This window comes from Balaenoptera ricei, chromosome 13, assembly GCF_028023285.1.
Source record: "Balaenoptera ricei isolate mBalRic1 chromosome 13, mBalRic1.hap2, whole genome shotgun sequence".
Taxonomy (NCBI): Eukaryota; Metazoa; Chordata; class Mammalia; order Artiodactyla; family Balaenopteridae; genus Balaenoptera; species Balaenoptera ricei.
The window spans coordinates 71,011,389-71,030,548 of record NC_082651.1 but is presented as its reverse complement, the minus strand read 5'-3'; the positions used below and the strand labels follow the sequence as shown (position 1 = coordinate 71,030,548).

Genomic DNA, 19,160 nt, shown 5'->3' with positions numbered 1-19,160 from the left:
CCATCCCAGAGGTCTAGACACTCCTTCACGAACACTCTCCAAACACCCTCTCTGGGAGCATTCCCACCTGGGGATATGCTATGGATAAAATCTGTCCTATTTTTAATAAGGTAAAACATTTTAAATAATTCTCTTTGAAATGTGGAAAGAGCAGTAAGACAGGAAGAAAACAAATGCTTCTGTATTTTTTTCCTCAGTAAATATGAAAACCAACACATTGTGAATACTTCTACTTAGTTTCCAACAATAACTAAACAATATGCATAAGTCATTAACAGAAGAGGATTCCCATATAACAGTTTAAAATCCAGTCGCTATTGGTGAAGGTCCTTGAGGGCAGTGACTGTATCTTACTCTTTATCTCTCTAGTTAAACAACACTGTGCCTGATTTGTAATAAGTACATGAATGTCTGCTTCAATTTATAACTTTTATTTATATTGAAAATGTAGTCTAGAGAAGCAAAAAATTACTCAGAAATCTCAGGAGGAGGAAGTATATGGAAAGCATAAGAATGTTTTTGAACATATCTGGTAAGAGTTGTAGTACAGAAAACATCGAAAATACTAATTGAGATAATGCCAAACGTAGAAACAAAATATACATATAGAAATCTCGAAGAAGAGACACAGAGAAAGAACTGGGTTAAGATGAGTGGAAATAAATAGGGGCGTGTAGCTCAGGGAGTTTAAGGAAAGTGGGAAGAGCAAGAAGTCGTGAAGGAGGCCTGCAAGTAGAACTGTACTGTAGTCTACCATCCTAGAATACTGGCAACAGGCCTCATCAGTCAGGGGCAGGCTCCCTGGTACCATCTACCCGGAAAAGAGAAAACATGGATGGATAATTTGTAAGCTTCCCATGTCTTCAAAGTATATTTTCTCTCCTGCATGCTCTTAATACATAAAATTCCTTTAACAGAGAAAAGGGTCTTTCATTACGCATTAGGATAAACAGTTGAACATATCAGGTAACACATAAAATTCATTCATACTAAGGTTTAATCAGACTATTAGTATCCATGAACAACTGATGTAATGAAACTGTTTTCATTCTGATAGAGGTTAGGAATGAAAGGAATAGGAAGGACATACTAAAACAGACTAAGGAGGAAGATAGGGAAGGAAAGGGCTGTAGAAAAATAACTACATACACTTTACCACTCCATCTAGGATACGCCATGCTTTTTGTCAAACAGGCAAGAACAAAGAGGAACTGAGAACAAAACCATGTGGCCAGAAATGGGCTGGGTTCAGAAGCTCTGCTTTGGATAATTTATAAGGCTATTGTCCCTTTCAGTTTTTGGTTTAAAGAATTTTTGTTTCAGTGAATTTATTTGTGGAAATATTACCTCAATGGGTTGTAAATTCTTGAAACTCTTTTTTTCATTTCTTTAGCCCTAGTTAATTTTGAGGTTAATAAATAATGATGTGAAAATTAAAACTAGATTCCCCAGTCACTCATAAACTTTTAAATAACAGGAAGCCAATACTTTAAACATCCTAACTCTATATTATATAACTGAGGAAGAATGCACTCCAATTATATTCCGATCCTAACTTCTATGGAGATACCAAATGCTCATGAAATAAGACTACTTAATCTCTATAAAATAGTGAAGAAAACAGCTTAAAAAATTCATTTGGTATTTCCTTGGGGGTGACTGAGCCAGCACTTCATACATTTTAAGTTAGTTTTTCCTCTAAATTTAAGTTATAGCTAAATAATATTAAATGTTTTAAAAAATATTCATTAAAGGGACCTCCTTAGTGGTCCAGTGGTAAGACTCTGCGCTTCCATTGCAGGGGGCACGGGTTAGATCCCTGGTCACGGAACTAAAATCCCACATGCAGCACAGAGTGGCCAAAAAAAATTTTTTTTTTTTTTAAAGATTCTAGAGAAACTAAGGCACAAAACACCATCCACGGGAAGGACTGGGCAAATTAATACATAGGCATATATCCAAAACAAATAATTTCCCCTTCATTATGGTTATCCCTTGACTTTTTAAGGCCAAATGCCAACCTGCAGGTTGTCCCTCTGCTGTGATGGAGCAGGTCAACCAGAGAACATATTCAAACAACATTTCACTGCTCTCTTAGTACCTCCTGTTCTTGACATCAGACTGTGTATGTGATCCAGTATTTCCAGCTCCCACTGCCATATCCCTGAACTATTTATCTAGTCTCTTTCAAAACTTCTATCAGGCCAACTGAGTTTTTTATAATTGGGCAGATTTTCACCACTCTGCCATATAATCCAAAATTATTACATTAAATCTTGAGAATTAACTGGAAAAAAAATGTTTCTGAAAGAACAGGAAAACTGACAAGCTTTTATACTAAAAATAACTTAGGTTGACATTCATGCTTACCTTAATTAACATAAATTTCTGCATTGGTTCAACCCATTCTAATAGAACAATGCTAGTTTGAAGTGCCCCACATAGGTATTTGTGGCCTGTGTAAGGATTTCTCACTGTCAAGGCAAAAAAGTATATGTAAGTTTTCTTATAATACAAAAAAGTCCTTACAGTAACAGTTGCATACTTCAAAAGCAAACAAACAAAAGTTAACTGCCAGTTCAATTTCTTAATTAGACTGCAGAGTGAAAAAGAAATACTGTTTCAGGTAGTAGCGGGAAACTCCCTTATTTATCACTTGCAGGATTTTTATTTGTATTCCCAAGTGAAAATGCTGGTTGTTATGGGGCCTGGGTGCGGGAAGAAGAACTTGAGGTCTTGTGGTAGCAGAGAGATTAGCAAGATCCTGAAGAAACGGTCAAAGTAGGTTTGGGGAGAACTTCCCAAATTGATAGCTGCAGCACATGTAGGGGCAGGTGATTCACGGTGCTTTTTGGTAGTAATGTTCAGAGGCAGTAATGCTTTGGGCCGCACTACATGAAGACATTAATCAAGTCTCAAGATACAGGTTTACAAATAATAAAACTGAATTGCCTCAGAGTTTTTTAAGGGAGGAAAGGAAACTGTTTTTGGTTTTTCCTAGATGCAAATCAACCAGCTAGTTGTTACGGGGGTTGGGGAGGACTTTCGGCTAGTGGTGTGTGATCAGGGAGACTATAACCTTCACATCACAAGCATAACGTTTCATCTATTAAAGGTATGAGAATAAATAATAAGTATGCCGAGTGAATAAATGCAGTCTCATAAGCCATTACACAGCAGAATGGTGAATGATCAGTAACAGGTTCCTTAGAGAACAGGGTGTGATCAAGTACTGCAATAAAGTCATTCTCCATTTATCTAGTCAATAAATTATCTGCAAAACAACTACATGTGCAAGGTACTATATGAACATAGAATGGCCAATATATTTATTTTATTTAAGAGGGAAAAATAAACTATTACTGGCAGAACGTCCTGGAGTAGTACTGTTTTACACTAGATTTAAAAATATGCCTCACAGCATCTTCTTACCCACTCTGCAAAACAGGAGAGCTACATGATTTTGGACAGTTTACTTACCAACACAACACTTCTGACACCACTTGGTTTCAGGGATTTTTGCTGATACAGCAAATTTCCTAAATGGAAATGGAAATGAATATGTAATACATGTAGGCAAAGTTAGTATTTGAAAATAGTACTGTTACAGTTCAGTGGAGAAAAGATGAACTGTTGTTTAAAACTGGTCCTGACATAATAGATCATCTATTAAAAATAAGAATAAATTGGATACCTTTCTCAACTTCCCCCAATCAATTCCAAATGGATTAAGGATTTAAACATGAAAAACAAAACTAGAAAATATTTACATTTTAGAAGAATACGACCTTGGGGTTTCTTTTTTTTTTTTTTTAAGTCTTTTTATTGAATTTGTTACAATATTGCTTCTGTTTTATGTTTTGTTTTTTTGGCCGCAAGGCATGTGCTCCCCGACCGGGAATGGAACCCACACCCCTTGCATTGGAAGGCAAAGTCTTAACCACTGGACCGCCACGGAAGTCCTGGGATTTCTTTTAAAAATGCAAAAATAAATCATTCAGGAAAATACTGATAAACTTAAATTGATATTTTTTTCACTGCTGTATCCTTAGCACCTCAAACTATGAGTGGCATTCAATTTGTTGAATGAATTTGTTTAATACATTATTAACTTTGGTTTACCAAAAGACACCACTGAGAAAGTAAAAAGATGAGCCACAAACTGATATAAGAATAGGACTCTATTCTGACAAAATGATATCAAAAAGTTAATGCATTAAAATTTATGTGCCTTACATTCTTTGGGGGCTCTTTACTTTTAAAGCTTGGAGGTCAGTTTCCATGCCGACAGGAATTTAGGATTATCAAATTAGAAAGCTGAATGGAGTCATACTTTAAGTAGGCAGAAAAATAACAGCACAAAGTGGCAGCTGGGAGAAAGAGAGGGGCACATAAACTGTACAGGAAGAAAGAAACTTCCTGACTAGTTATAGGCGCACTATCCCTAAATCCAACTACAGATACTATAATATAAATATAATAAATCAAGTTCATAATCATAACTAACTCATCATGAAAAGATCCAATTAAACTCAGTGTAATCTATTTTAAAGACAGAAAAGCTTGCAGTGTATTTAAAAATGATTTTCATACAAAAGTTAATTTTTTAAAAGGTTTTGTGCACAAAGGGGCAAATGTTAGCTATACTGTAAACTCAGCAATTAACAACAACAGATTTTCAAGGTACTTAAAAGTTAAGGTTCTACATTAGTTGCTTTACAACTAATATTGTAAAGGAAGAATGGTTACATTATAAAGTTTTTGTAAAATACAATTTATACCAAACTCAGAAGATTTTTACTCAACAAATGAGGTCCAATATAATAATAACCAAAAAGAAGAAAGAACGTAACTAAAAATCCCTGAAAGTAGAAAAGCAAAAATCTCAATTTCTAAGTAGTAACTATCTTCTAACAAAAATCTTCATTTAATAACTCACTTAAATTTTCTAAGTTTAGAAACTACTTGGAGAAAAGTCATTTTATTCAGATTGACACAAATAAGTCAAAAACACTATATGTGACATAAAATTACCAGCAAATTACAGAAAAAAATTAGTTTTAACCTTGTAGAAAAACAATTAAAAACTCAGAAAGAAAATGCTTGATATAAGTAGAAAGTATAAAGCAGAAAATTTTAGAAGAATGTGATAAACACTTGTGAAAATACATTACTTCTGGGCTTCCCTGGTGGCGCAGTGGTTGAGAATCTGCCTGCCAATGCAGGGGACACGGGCTCGAGCCCTGGTCTGGGAAGATCCCACATGCCGCGGAGCAACTGGGCCCATGAGCCACAACTACTGAGCCTGCGCGTCTGGAGCCTGTGCCCCGCCATAAGAGAGGCCGCGACAGTGAGAGGCCCGCGCACCGCGACGAAGAGTGGCCCCCGCTTGCCACAACTAGAGAAAGCCCTCGCACAGAAACGAAGACCCAACACAGCCATAAATAAATAAATAAATAAATAAATAAAATTTAAAAACACACCTCATTAAAAAAAAAAAAATACATTACTTCTTACAGTTTTTCATTACATGTGATTTCTACAAACCCATGCTTTTTCAATTTCTATAGTATATTTGTTTTTTAGAATGAATTAACATATCTCTAAGGATGAAAACATAATCAAATGTACAGTTACCTTGGCAGTATTCTGTCGGGGAGTTTGTGTGCTGGAATAGAAACGGGTAACTTTTGCATTTGTCTCGCATAATCAAAAAGCCCTGGTAAATTATGGGAATAAAGCTGAGAAGCTTTACCTGCAGAGAAAAATATGTATGTCATAAAAGCTGATAACATAAATAGGAACAACTGTAAGGTATTTAAAAACTGAAAGACTTACCAGATATTGATAGTAAGCAATTGTTCATTACATACAACCATGTACACCTTCGGGGGAATAGCTGATCAAAAAAAAAAAAGCACAAAGTTTACAAAGGATAATAGATAATAGCAGTGTAAATATGTACATATTAACCATGTAGCTATCATATCATTAGGCCAGTTCTTAAAAAAGAAACTTATTTTTAATAGAAATTCATTTTATAAGGCATGTAAAACAAGATGCTACACATACATATTTATATGGAAGAAAAATAAATTAGCAGTGTAATTTCATTATCTAAGTTCCAACATCACATGATTAGCTCCACTCTCCTTATGGTTAGGACTACATAATCCCAAACTACACAGGGAAAAGGACATTTTCAAACAATTCCTTTATTTTGGTTCTGGGGTTTTAAATAATTAAGACTCTCCTGTGTACTTCCAAAAAAAGTTCTTATCTAGGCATATGGACCTGCATGGCTTTTGGAACAGAAGAGAAAAAAGGATCACGGTGTAGTGAAACACAGGATATGGAAATAGTAGGTATGGAGGAAAAAAAGGCCAAGAGAGAATATGATGAAAACTTATAAATCACAAAGGACATATATATGGAATTCATTACTGAAATCTAGCACATAAGAACTGAGAGACACCTCTCTGGAAGCTTTAAGGTGATTAGTATTTAGGGTAAAGAAAGGGATTTCATGAAACGCAGTTCATATATTTTGAAGGAAAAAAAACAACTGCTCTCATTAAGACATTTCATATGCGTATCAGTGGTTCTCAAAGTGGTCCTTGCACCAGCACCATCAGCATCACCGGGCATTGTTAGAAATGAGAAATGCAAATTCTTGGACCTCATCTCAGAGTTACTGAAGTAGAAGCTCTAAAGGTGGGTCCAGCAATCTACGGTTTAATCAGCCCTCCAGGTGATTCTGTTGCATACTGAAGTTTGAGAACCACTGATGAATGTAATTAAGCATCGTGATTTAACAAGCTTGGTTTCTGGGTTTGCCCTGGCAATTCCTACTAGGTTACTCCAAAACAGACTGGGATGAGGGTAGGGAACGGAAAGAAGGAAGAGACTAATGATGAAACATATCAAGGCCTCTAAGGACATTACTCTAAAAAAGCCTTTAAAAGTCACAATGATGGTCCTGAATAATTAAAATAGGAAAAGTAATAATAAAAGGGTGAGAAACAAAGTAAAATCTATTTTTAATAAAACCTGTTTCATTTATTCGCAAAATGTACCCACATAAAACACCTAATGTCTCCAAGCAAGTAAAATGTGGCAAGGCTATGGTTTTTTTTTTTTGGGCTGTGCTGTGTGGCTTGTGAAATCTTAGTTCCCCCACCAGTGATTGAACCCATGTCCCCTGCAGTGGAAGCGCAGAGCTCTAACCATTGGACAGCCAGGGAAGTTCTGCTATGTGGGTTTTTTAAAAAAAATATTTATTTATGTATGTATGTATGTATTTATTTAGTTGTGCCGGGTCTTAGTTGCGGCAGGCGGGCTCCTTAGTTGTGGCATGTGGGCTCCTTAGTTGCAGCAGGTGAGCTCCTTACTTGCAGTTCACCAACTCCTTAGTTGTGGCATGTGAACTCTTAGTTGAGGCATGCATGTGGGATCTAATTCCCTGACCAGGGATCGAACCTGGGCCCCCTGCATTGGGAGCATGGAGTCTTATCCACTGCGCCACCAGGGAAGTCCCCCTGCCATGTGGTTTTTAATTTTGGAAAACTTGCCTATAACCGTACCTCAGGCTGCAAGAACATAAACAACATTTCCTGCTTTATGCTCTCATAAAAGTTTCACAGAAGAATTGAGAATTCATTGGCTATATTGAGAAAATTAGGCAGATAAAAAAAGGGGCAATGACTAATTCCAAGTCATACCAGTACATGTTACCAAAGTAGCAAGAAACTAATTTTTATTTAATTCAGCGTTGAAGTGAGTTTATTTTCATAAAAATACATACTTACAAAGTACTGCAAGTACCAAACCAAACAAATTTATCATGGGACTATATATTTGTAAATATAAGTGAGTTCGTTTATTTAATACAAGCATATATAAAGTACCAGGGTAAGACACAAATTCCTTTGGTAATATCAACATAGGGACAATGGAAGAGTATTTATGCAAAGTTTTATTAAGTGTTGGATTTTCACTTCGGATTTTCATTTTTAGCCACGTTTAATAAAACTCTAAAGCTTTCCTAGATTTCTAATGCCTACTTCTCTTAGCAAAATAGGCTCTGGGTGAAATAATCAGTTTAATAAAGCTATATAGTGCTTAAGAAGAGTAGGTTCTAGGGGGGCGGGGGCTTCCCTGGTGGCACAGTGGTTAAGAATCCGCCTGCCAACGCAGAGGACACAGGTTCGAGCCCTGGTCCGGGAAGATCCCACATGCCGCGGAGCAGCTAAGCCCGTGCGCCACAACTACTGAGCCTGCGCTCTAGAGCCCGTGAGCCACAACTACTGAGCCCATGCGCCACACTACTGAAGCCCGCGCACCTAGAGCCCGTGCTCCACAAGAGAAGCCATCGCAATGAGAAGCCCGTGCAACGCAACGAAGAGTAGCCCCCGCTCGCTGCAACTAGAGAAAGTCCACGTGCAGCAACGAAGTCCCAACACAGCCAAAAATAAACAAATTTATCAAAAAAAAAAAGAAGAGTAGGTTCTGCATTTTGCCTACATTTAGACAGCTGCTTTCTCATTGACTCTGTGACCTTGGGTAACTGACTTATTTCTGTGTCTCAGTGTTCTTATTTGTAAAATGGAGCTCCTATCCCAACACTGTTGTTGTGGTGAGTGAATATGATGTTCCTTGTAGGTGTAAGATGCTTAGAAGACTGGCGTACATTGAGCACTCCATAAATGCTAGCTATAAATAGTAACAGCAGAAAAAGATGTGTAAATCAAGACGCTGTTCTGTGTCATTTTCTCACCTTACAGCATCTTCCCCTATCTAGCAGACTCAAGCCACCCAGTTTCTTTCCTTAGAGTACAGAGAAAACCAGCCTAATAATCAATTTCACAGGAAGATGGAAAAACTCCTAGATCTCACATATACGCGTTCTCTACTCTTATAGGCTCCTCTGGGAAGGAAAACGTTCACCTTGATGGGCGTGTTTAGCTCAGAAAATATTACCGTAATAATGTAATTTCAAATGGTAAAGCACCTAAGAAGGGGAGTTACTGCAGAGTGAGGATGGGTGGGGTTGAAGGTACCTTCACTTAACAGCCCCTTAAATTAGGTTGATAAATGCTTACCCCATGTAAGCATGACATTGGTCTTGTTCCTTACAATTAATATTGTTACCAGTACTATGATTTTTAGATATCTTATTATATCCAAAAAAATTTACCACTTTTGACTGTGATTTACTAATTATTATAACTAACAAGATCCTTTTCTTTTTTCCCTAGTTCATATGTGTTTTTCAGCCACTGCACTGTATACCTCCTTCCAGATTAAGATTTAGAGTAAGTATATCAGTTAAGGATCTTGTTAGAAAATCTGATTTAAAAAAAGTTGTGATGAGAAAAGATGGAAATGTTTGGTTTTGAAGAAATTATCCTTACTTATGGATTTTTCTATTTTATTTATATCGATTTATATTAATAATGGAGAATTAGTTATATATCTCACAGGCACCCAAAACTCAACGTGACCAAACTGAATGCATCATTATCCCTTTCAAACTGACCTCTCCTTCTGTATACCACACCCTGCCAAGTGGTACTATCACTCATCCAGTCATTCAAGTTGGAAAACTGAAGTCAACCAAGACTTCTTAACCTCCTTGTTGAACTGGTCATTCAATTTGGCCAATTCTATCTCTTTAATTCTCTAAGTCCAGTGTTTCTCTATAGAAGTGATACAAGTGGGAGAGGCAGTATGGTGAAGTATTTAAGGACATGGACTCTGGAGCCAGCTTGCCTGGGTCCATATCCCAGTTCAGCCACTTCACAGCTGTGGGATCTCTGAAAAGCTACTTTCTGAGCCTCAGATTTCTCATCTGAAATGAGAATAATAATGGTATCTACTTCTAAGAGTCACTGTGAAGATTAATAGCATTTAAAAACAGTACCTGGCAATTGGGATTGACATGTATACACTGATGTGTATAAAATTGATGACTGATTAAAAAAATAAAATAAAATAAAATAAATTAATTAAAATAGAATGAGAAAAAAAAAAACCAGTACCTGGCACATAATAAGATTTATACAGGTATTAGCTATTAATACCATCATCATTATCATCATTTTTGTAGGTAGGTTGTTTAGCAGTTCTGGTCTCTGGGTACTAAATGCCAAAAGCTTCCTCTAAGTCATTGTGACAATCAAAAATGTCCCCATACAATTCCAAACCCCATTTTTCCCCCTCTGTCCTCTCCACTTCCGCTCTGACTAAACACTTCTTTACCCTTTAACCATAATCTCTAGTCTCATCTCTCACCACAATGCAAACAGATATTTCTAAAACACAGATCTGATCATCAGCATGTTACACAAAGCTCTGGGGTTTGGCACCTGCGTACCCATCGACCTTCATTTATTGTTACTATTCTACACTCATTCTATACTCCAATCGAATTATCCATTCATAGCTCCCCATGCTTGCCATGCTCCTTCATGTTTATCCTCTAACCTTCTACTCATCATCATTTATGGTCCATCTTAAATGTCTCTCTCCTTCTCATCTCCCCACAGGAGGTGCTAGTGATACCCACCTCTGTGGCTTACACTTTGTACTCACTCCTAGTGTGACATCTAACTCGAAGTGTGTTGCAGGTATTGGTTTGCATGTTTGTTTCATCTATTAGATCATGAGCTACTTAAAGGTGAGGACTCATCTTGTGAGTGTGTCTTTAGCACCTGGTAAATAGAACATGCTCTAGGAAGGTTTTATGAACAAAAGAGGCAACAAATCATAGCACTGAAACATTTCTTGCTTAGTGTCTGTGTATAATAACTTAAGAATTAAAAAAAAAAAAGGAAAAATACAAAATAACATACCTGTTCCATTGATGTTTCATGAAGTTCATTGAGATTCAAGGTATAAATCCCTTCTTCAGCACCAAATATCAAGTACTGATCTGAAATGACAAAAGTAATCCACTGATTTTGATATATAAAATACTCTTTAGAAGAATTTATATAATCTAAAATTAAGTATATATGTATTAACATATGAAAAAAGAATTACTGTGGTCTGTAAGCAGTATTTTTTATTTTAATGCAAATAAGTAGTTAGAAACTCTAGCTCAAGGAATTGAGTTATATGAAAATATTAGCCTCAAAGCAGTGAAGAAAATTTTATGAAAAGAGGTTTTGAAGAATGGCATGCTAGGACTCCTCACTCATCAGAGGGTGCTAAGGACTGGCAGAGAATCTGCAGCAACTTTTCTGAATTCCCTCTTGGAGAGGATCATGTGCAACTGACATACAGAATGCAAATCAAGAACAGCTGATACAGACTCAAAGTATTTTTGCAGATGGGCTATTATTATAAACATAACATCAAAAAAACCAAGATCTGACTACAGCCTATTTAAAAAGTCAACTAAAACTTGGATGCTTGCTAGGGTACTCAATATCTTCTAGAAGATATTAGAAGTTTGGCCATGGTTCTGTTTGATCAGTTTTTATGATAATGTAAAACAGCAGGTGAAGAACTTCTCCAGGCTAAACTGAAGTATCCTGAGAACAACTTAGAATGCCAAGAACATTCTTATACTGCCCAGTATTTAGGATTAGTACTGGGAGATTAAAGGCATAAGCTTTGTGGTCAGACAGGACTGAACTGGGATCAAACTGCAGCTCTACTACCGATTGGCTGTGAAACAATGAACCTCTCTGAGTGTCATTTTCTTTACCCGTGAAATAAAAGTACCTACACCTTGGATTTTTGAAAGATTTAGTAAGAATACCTGTGTGTGTGTGTGTGTGTGTGAGTGAGAGAGAGAGAGAGAGAAGGAGAGAGCATACATTTGTACATATCTCTACGTGTATCTTTATACAGACAGATGACACAGAGTATATGGTTTCAGTATATCGATATGGTGACTACACAGTGAAATTTTAATACCATGTGTCACCTCAAACACTGCTAATAACACAGAGAAACATATTTACCTTAAAAACATTTCTTTTTAAATTGTAACAAAATTTTTTTCAGAAAGGTATGCAGAAAGTGATTAAAACTGAGTGCTTTCCTGGTCTCATGAAAACACTAAACAATCAGAAGAATAACAGATACAAATATATAGTACTACCTCTTGTGTCTGGATTTATCCATGATGTTGCACAGTGAATTTTCAAGGGACATCCATTAAAAACCTTTGAAAAACATGCACCCATCTGGAAAAAACAAAAAATAACCAAATAAATCTATCGAGTCCTAGTCACCTGCCTTACAGTGGTATCACAAAGGTTTCAGGCACAACTGTCAGATGACCTAAGATTTTACTTAGAAGAGTCACTTTATTCTTCCTATCTTCTCAAATAAACAAAGCAGTAATAGCGACTAATTCTGCACAATCATTGCTTACAGAAGAATTACTTACATGTCCCACATTAAGAGCAATACAATATTCTCTGGTAAGAAGGAAATCATAATCTCTACAAAGGTGAAAATTTTCTTACTTGGTTTCATGAGCCTAAAAATAGCACTAAGCACTGAATTTAATGTTACAAAGTGGAAAAGGTATGGTTGATTTGAAATTCATATACGGACTTTAATCTCAAAACATAGAGACGTACTTTTAAAAAAAGTTGAGCAATCTGATTATTTTCCCTGGAAGGATTCAACAAAAAGCTTTATTTTTTGATGTTAATATTTATTTATCAAGCTTATTTACAAACCTTTCAGATAATAAATACCTTATAGTGAAAAATAATATCACTCATTTGAACGTTTTTTGATCTTCAAAGAGTAAGATGTGAATTTTGAAATTATTGTTCTGGTTAGAATAAATAAATACAAGAAAGCTTACCCATTTAATTACTTTTACTAACAAAAACTTGGGGGAAAAAAGAATACAGAAATATGTGGTAAGGACAGCACTGTGCATCATTTTAGAGCAGGAATGTTTTCTTCACCAACAGGGAGATAATACTGTGAGCGATTACTGTTGACAATAGTGGATTAAAAATATTAACACAAAATAATCAAAATATTAAATTTTAAGATTTCCTTTTTACTCACAGAAACCTACCAACCAGTATTTTTAAGATTTTAGTTCCCAAAAAAGAACAATAGCCTGGCAATACCACCAGGTGGTAGGAGACCAATAAAAAATGTTCTTATGGTGTAGGGCAGAAATTATATCACTTAACTAACCCTGATAATTATCCTTTAAGATAGGTACCAAAATTCACATATTAAGGTATTGCTAAACCCCTAAAAATCCAAATGACAAAATGCGGTACAAATCAAACCAGTCCCAACCTAAAGCTAATTTGTATAGTTGGTCCATAGTTATCAGCTCTTCCCTGTCAACTGTATACCTGATAAAGGAATTTCATCTTGTAGCCCAACAGGAAATCTCATCCCTATTGTATATATAAATCTCTAGACTCAGGAGCCCTTTACACTCAAAACTTCTTTTTGTAAAATGAGGTATGATTATTTAGATCTTTATATACTAATTAAAAAGTAGAGTTAAAAAGTAAAAAGGCTAAATAGTAGAGTTGGGAGGTTAAAAACCAGAAAAATTATGGACATTGTCTAAACTAGTATTACATAAGGTTTTAGATTAGAGATTTGTATCAGCGAAAATGTATTTCTATCCATACTAACCTAAAATTACATTGAGTTAATATCATCTTAATCCTAAAAAAGATAGCATGGTATATACAGATATAAAAAACCTACAAGGACTATAACATAGGACATTTAAGTTCTAGTTCTAGGTCTGGTTAGAGTTGGGTGTTGTTTTGTGATCTTGGTGACTAAGATCTTTGGGTCTCAGTTTTATTCATGGGCAAAAAATAGAGTTTGGGCCAGATTCTCCTTCAGTGTTCCCTCTATTTCTAAAATTCTATGTTTTTGATAACTGTGCATTTTTCACATTCCTTCAAAAATATGTGCAAAGAAAATATTAATAATTTTTGAATAAAGCAGCTTTAAAATGTATAATTTATTGTAATTTTCTTTTGAAAAATTACTTTTCAGATATAATCAATATTTAAATTAGCAATCTTTTAGATTTTTTTCAATAATAATGGATTCTTTCAAACAGGCAAAAAAATCCAACTAAAGGTACACATTCAAGCAATTATTTGTCATTGTATTTAGTTTGAAAACTTAACCTATTTGGTATTCATACTTACGTGCACTTTAGGTGTTGGGGGTAGGCCATTACTAATAGGCTTCTAGAAAAAGAACACAAGCATGATTATACTTCTTGTTGCTTGGTGCATCAGTACTGTATTTCAAACACATGTATCAGAATAAAATACATGAATACATTCTCTTTGTCAAACAAAACATTATAGATAATACTGAAGTCTCCTATAATCCTTTCACACTCCACTTATTCTTAGTACCTGCCCCCCCCCACAAATGGCTTATTGTGTATCCTTCCAAACTTTTCTCTAGGCAATTATATGTACTCATGTATCTGTGTATCCTTCCAGACCTTTTTGCACATATTTATATACATGTCCCCACAGAAATACTGTTTTTGTGTGTGTTTTAGAACATAAACAGTTATTCACTGTTTATCAGCTTGTTCTTTGCCTTAACATTGGGTCTTGGACGGCATAAGTACATTGATTCATTTGCTTTAACTGCAGAACAGTATGAATATAACATAATTTATTTAGCAATTCCCTAATTGTTATTGGATATTTTAAATTATTTTCAAATTTTTACTGTAACAACAATGCGGAAATGATCACCCTTGCACATACCTTACTACATGTGTGAATGGTTTTTTTTAAGGATATGTTGTGAGAAGTGAAACTTCTGGAATATGGGGTCTGTACCTTTACAGTTTAGTGGATACTGACTGCCAAACTGCCTTTCCAAGTGCCCACTTCATATCGCTCCCACCAGCAATGTATGAGAGTCCTGGTTCCTTATGGTCTCACAGACACTTAATGTTCTCAAACTGATAACAGTTTTTACAGGAGTAAAAAATGTTTTCTCCTGTGTTTCTCATTAACTTGCATGCCTCTGATTGCTAGGAAGGTTGAGAATCTTTTTTAAAAAAACTTTTTCCTCTTCTGTGAATTCTCCCCCCTCCTTTTTTTTTAACTGAGTTACCTTTTTCTTAGCTATTTGTTGGAGCTCCTTATATATCTAGACTTAAATACTTTATCTGTTATATATATATTACAAATGTTTTCTCCTAGTCTGCAGATTATGTTAACCTTGTTTACAGAGTGTTTTGTCAAGTGAAGTTTTAAATTTTGATGGACTCAAATGCATGAATCATTGGTCATAGTATACTGATAATTTAAGGAGAGGAAAAATAGCACATTGCTCATCTATTACAATATTCTCAACAGTACCAGAAATTTCTCCAAGGGACTACATTCCTGGGGTACATGATTTATCCCTGGAGAAGGAATCTCCTTGGGAGAGATTATAATTTAAACGTAAATTTAATGAAAGTCTAGGTTTCTTTTGAGGTTAATCTTAACAGCGTTTTAAGGAATGACATTATAATTTTTTCTCAATCTAATATAAATCAGAATTGTTTAAATGAGACCAAAATTAAAAAGCTACTGTTAATTGATTTCATATACATGATACAAATGAAATATTCTGTGTAGTACTACTTACATGAATAACTTTTAGACATTTCTAAAATTAAGACTATGAAATTTTACTTTGTAGATATGTTTATGAGGATGTACAGCCTAATACTGCCATCAATTTCTGATAATTTTTTCCATTTTGCAAATGATTTATGTACTTATTTTTTATCACATATCATCTATTTTAGCAAAACATCATTTTTAATTAGGGAGCTCTGAATGTTTTAACTGTCAGATTTAACTTAAGTACTGACAGAATTGGCTGTAAATAATTTCAAGAAGCTGCACAAACTGTAATCATGTTTCAATATACCAGGGATACTGTTTATCCTGATACAGTCATGACATATTTATTTCAGAATTATTGAGACTGCTAGTTTAATTACTAGTTCCTTATCCTGATAAAATAAGGTAATAGAAAAAGTGAATTAAAAGTACATAAATTAAAAAATGTATTCATCTCTCAAAGGTTATTATACTGTGTTGCAAAATCATTAGGCTGCATTTTTATACTACTACATTAGCAGGGCTGCTAAAATTTAAACTGATGAAAGCAAAAAGGCACTACTCCGTTGGACAGACTTCATAAATCCTATTATTCCTACAGGACATTTCACTTTTGTTAAAAATGTCCTAAGTTTCACAAATTACAATGCATAACCCCAGTCAAATGCTTTAACTGAATTATAAAAAATGGTATGTCATATCTATAGCGAAATCTTATGAAACAGTTGAACAGATACAGAACAAATGCCTCTAGCAATGTGCTTAGTGCACAAAGTATAGCTGTATGCACATAACCATATGTCCTGTAAATTTCTAGAAAAATAACAAATGTTATTATACACAAAAACTTCCCCCAAAATACTGTCTTGTGATCTTGCTGGCAACCGCTGAATTGGGAATTTTGAGGATTTTTTTGTTGTTTTAAGTTCTATGATGATGGACAAATGTCGCCTGATGATTAAGAGTAAATTCTTTACAAATGTTAAAAATTTTTAATCTCCCTGATAAATTCTATTTATGTTTTAGTAGTTATGTCATAGTGTTTTACCTTTCATTTGTAACAGGAATAGCTGCTAAGGCTAACTTCACCTTTCCTAAAGTGATATCTTATATCTACTAGAAAATACTTAATTTTTCTTCCTTGTTAGCTATTTTCTTTGAGTAAGAGTAGTAATATCACAAATTATGTAACAGAAATTTGTCCTGAGGTAGAAGCTATGGCTTTCCTTATCTGTCCATGTCCTTCCTTCAGTAAGTTCATCAGACTGTAAAAGCAATGTATAAGAATCACTCTAATCAACGAGAATAGTATTTTCTCAACAATCACAAGAATACTAAGTGTTTAGCTGTATGCAGAGGTCACATTTTATAATATGCAATATAACAAATTGGCCTAAATAACTTGAACAGTAGAAAGCTTTCATTCGTGTTTACCATAGCAAAGTCATTTTTTTCAAGCTTTAAACAATCTATTATCATTATAATTAATATACTAAAATAAAAACATACAAATTTAAAAAATATAATTGCTATAGTTCCATCAATTATAACTGCAAAACTAACTTAATAGTGAAAAAGGAAACAAATATAAGTAGAGTTTATGAATATAAATACCTACTGGTACATCTTTCTTTTCTTTCCTTGAAAGGTTTGTGCCTCTATGGTCATTCTGTTGTTGATATAATGAACCATCTCGTTCACCATTTAACTGGAAGGAGCTCACTCCATTTCCTTCAGTAAGATATGTTTAAATGTATTAGAAAAGGATTACCTTTTATGAAAATTTTCATTCAGAAAATTATCAAGTAGGAAACAAAAAATATTATCTCTGAGACAGTTTCAGCCTTCATTTGGGATTACCCTATCAGAATATTTACTACTGTAAGAAGTCTTTTATATATACGTTCTTCTACTTTATTTCTTTCACATAGGCAAATTAAAATTTAGGCTGTATCTAAGTACATATATTTGTGTTAAAAAGAAAAGAAATATTGAATACATAACTACTTTCAGGAAAGGGGCAATTTATAGTCTGTTATCCAAGAAACATTAGTTGCTCTTTTTTTAATTGCTTCTTTTGCATAACACACAAGACACTTTACAGTATTAAAACAGTACCTTCTAGTATTAATTTGGAGGCGAATACCTAGCAAATACTGACAATCATTTTTCTAATAATGATTAAATGAAATAAAATAAAGGAGTCAGACAAGGTATCCTCTTCTTTTTCTAAAACAGAAGTAGCCTAGGACCAAACACATTTTTCTTGTTTGTTCAGAGTTTAATTTCTTTTGTTGCCACACTCTAGATAAATAACAAATTGGGTACAAATGATTCTCCAAAAGAGGGAAGGCTAGATATGAAATGAGAAAGAAGAGGCAAAATATCCCAGACTGGGTCATAGGTAATCCTGTCATAAAAACACTTCAAACTATGAGGCAAAAAGCAGAAAACATCTCTAGAGCCATTGCCTTCCTTCTCCCTTCCCCAAAGGAATTTCAAATAATCTCTTAAAAGGAGTCCCTCCATTTTTTTCACACATTATGAAAACCTGGCAACATTCTTATTTCACCTTCCCTTCCCCCATTACCTAAAGCAACAGGCTTCTGTGGAGGTAACCTGGGAGGTGGTGGCCTAGGTGGAACTTGGGAGGGCTTTGCTGGGCTCTCTGACGTGGGACATCTCTTGATTGTTCCTTGATTATCATCTTCAGTAGAATGAGTTTCCTGTGGTATGAATACGGACTTAGGCTGAAATAATACAGAAAAGGAGACCAATGATTAAACATGAAATTATTCGTGTTTCATTAAACATGAAAAATACTGAATATCTGCCCTGAAGTAAATATTATTATATATCAGAGGCTTTCAAACTGTGTTTACTAGTTGAGTTTCAACTCTTATTGGGTTATTCAACTATCTGATTCAGGTAATCTTAATATATATCCTAAAAATGTACACTAAAATATTTTCTCAGGAAAAAAAAAAAAAAAGACCTGTTTCTATTAATTCCTCACAAGCCTACTCACTTAGACTTGCCAAATAAAAATATTCTGGTCTTTACGATCCCCAATTTAAATGAGTCTCCTTTTATTTTAAACATTCAGGCTAATCAAAGTTCAGCTCCTTACAAGGCTAATCTAAACTGTCTCTTTTCAGGTGACTCATTATCTTTTATGTTAATGCTTAATCTTTCAGACTGGGGGCAGAAGAAGATGCCAATTAAAATTTTATCAAATGAGAGAATACTAACTCAGCAATATGGGATACCTGGGAAACCTTCTGTGCAGACAAGGGAAAAACCTCCAGTCAGCTGAAGGTTTGGAGAATTTATAAATTCTTATAATGTGTCCCTTATCAGGAAGACTGCTCAGCACTTATCTCTTTGAAATTCAGATCTCTGTATTTCTGCTAATGTAAAACTGAACAAGCAAGAACAGTCCTATTTACCTGGGTGAATCGTGATTTTCTTAAAAGTATAAAATAAAAACAAAATATAGTCATACATTGGCTATCTAGGCTGGTCGGACTCCAATTCTCATTTATAAAT

At 34.7% G+C, this 19,160-nt stretch overlaps 1 protein-coding gene across 3 annotated transcripts in view; it reads right to left on the bottom strand.

The window, feature by feature from the left end:
- Positions 1–19,160, bottom strand: part of MAP4K3 (mitogen-activated protein kinase kinase kinase kinase 3) — a 198,221-nt gene that overhangs the window by 11,654 nt on the left and 167,407 nt on the right. For all 3 annotated transcript variants that reach the window (XM_059943542.1, XM_059943544.1, XM_059943545.1), the window contains 9 exons: positions 18,202–18,361; positions 17,230–17,342; positions 14,172–14,213; positions 12,113–12,197; positions 10,854–10,933; positions 5,839–5,899; positions 5,638–5,755; positions 3,481–3,539; positions 2,371–2,474 (listed from right to left, as the gene is read on the bottom strand). In XM_059943542.1, coding sequence (XP_059799525.1) covers positions 2,371–2,474; positions 3,481–3,539; positions 5,638–5,755; positions 5,839–5,899; positions 10,854–10,933; positions 12,113–12,197; positions 14,172–14,213; positions 17,230–17,342; positions 18,202–18,361 — 822 coding nt within the window. The remainder of the gene's footprint in view (positions 1–2,370; positions 2,475–3,480; positions 3,540–5,637; positions 5,756–5,838; positions 5,900–10,853; positions 10,934–12,112; positions 12,198–14,171; positions 14,214–17,229; positions 17,343–18,201; positions 18,362–19,160) is intronic.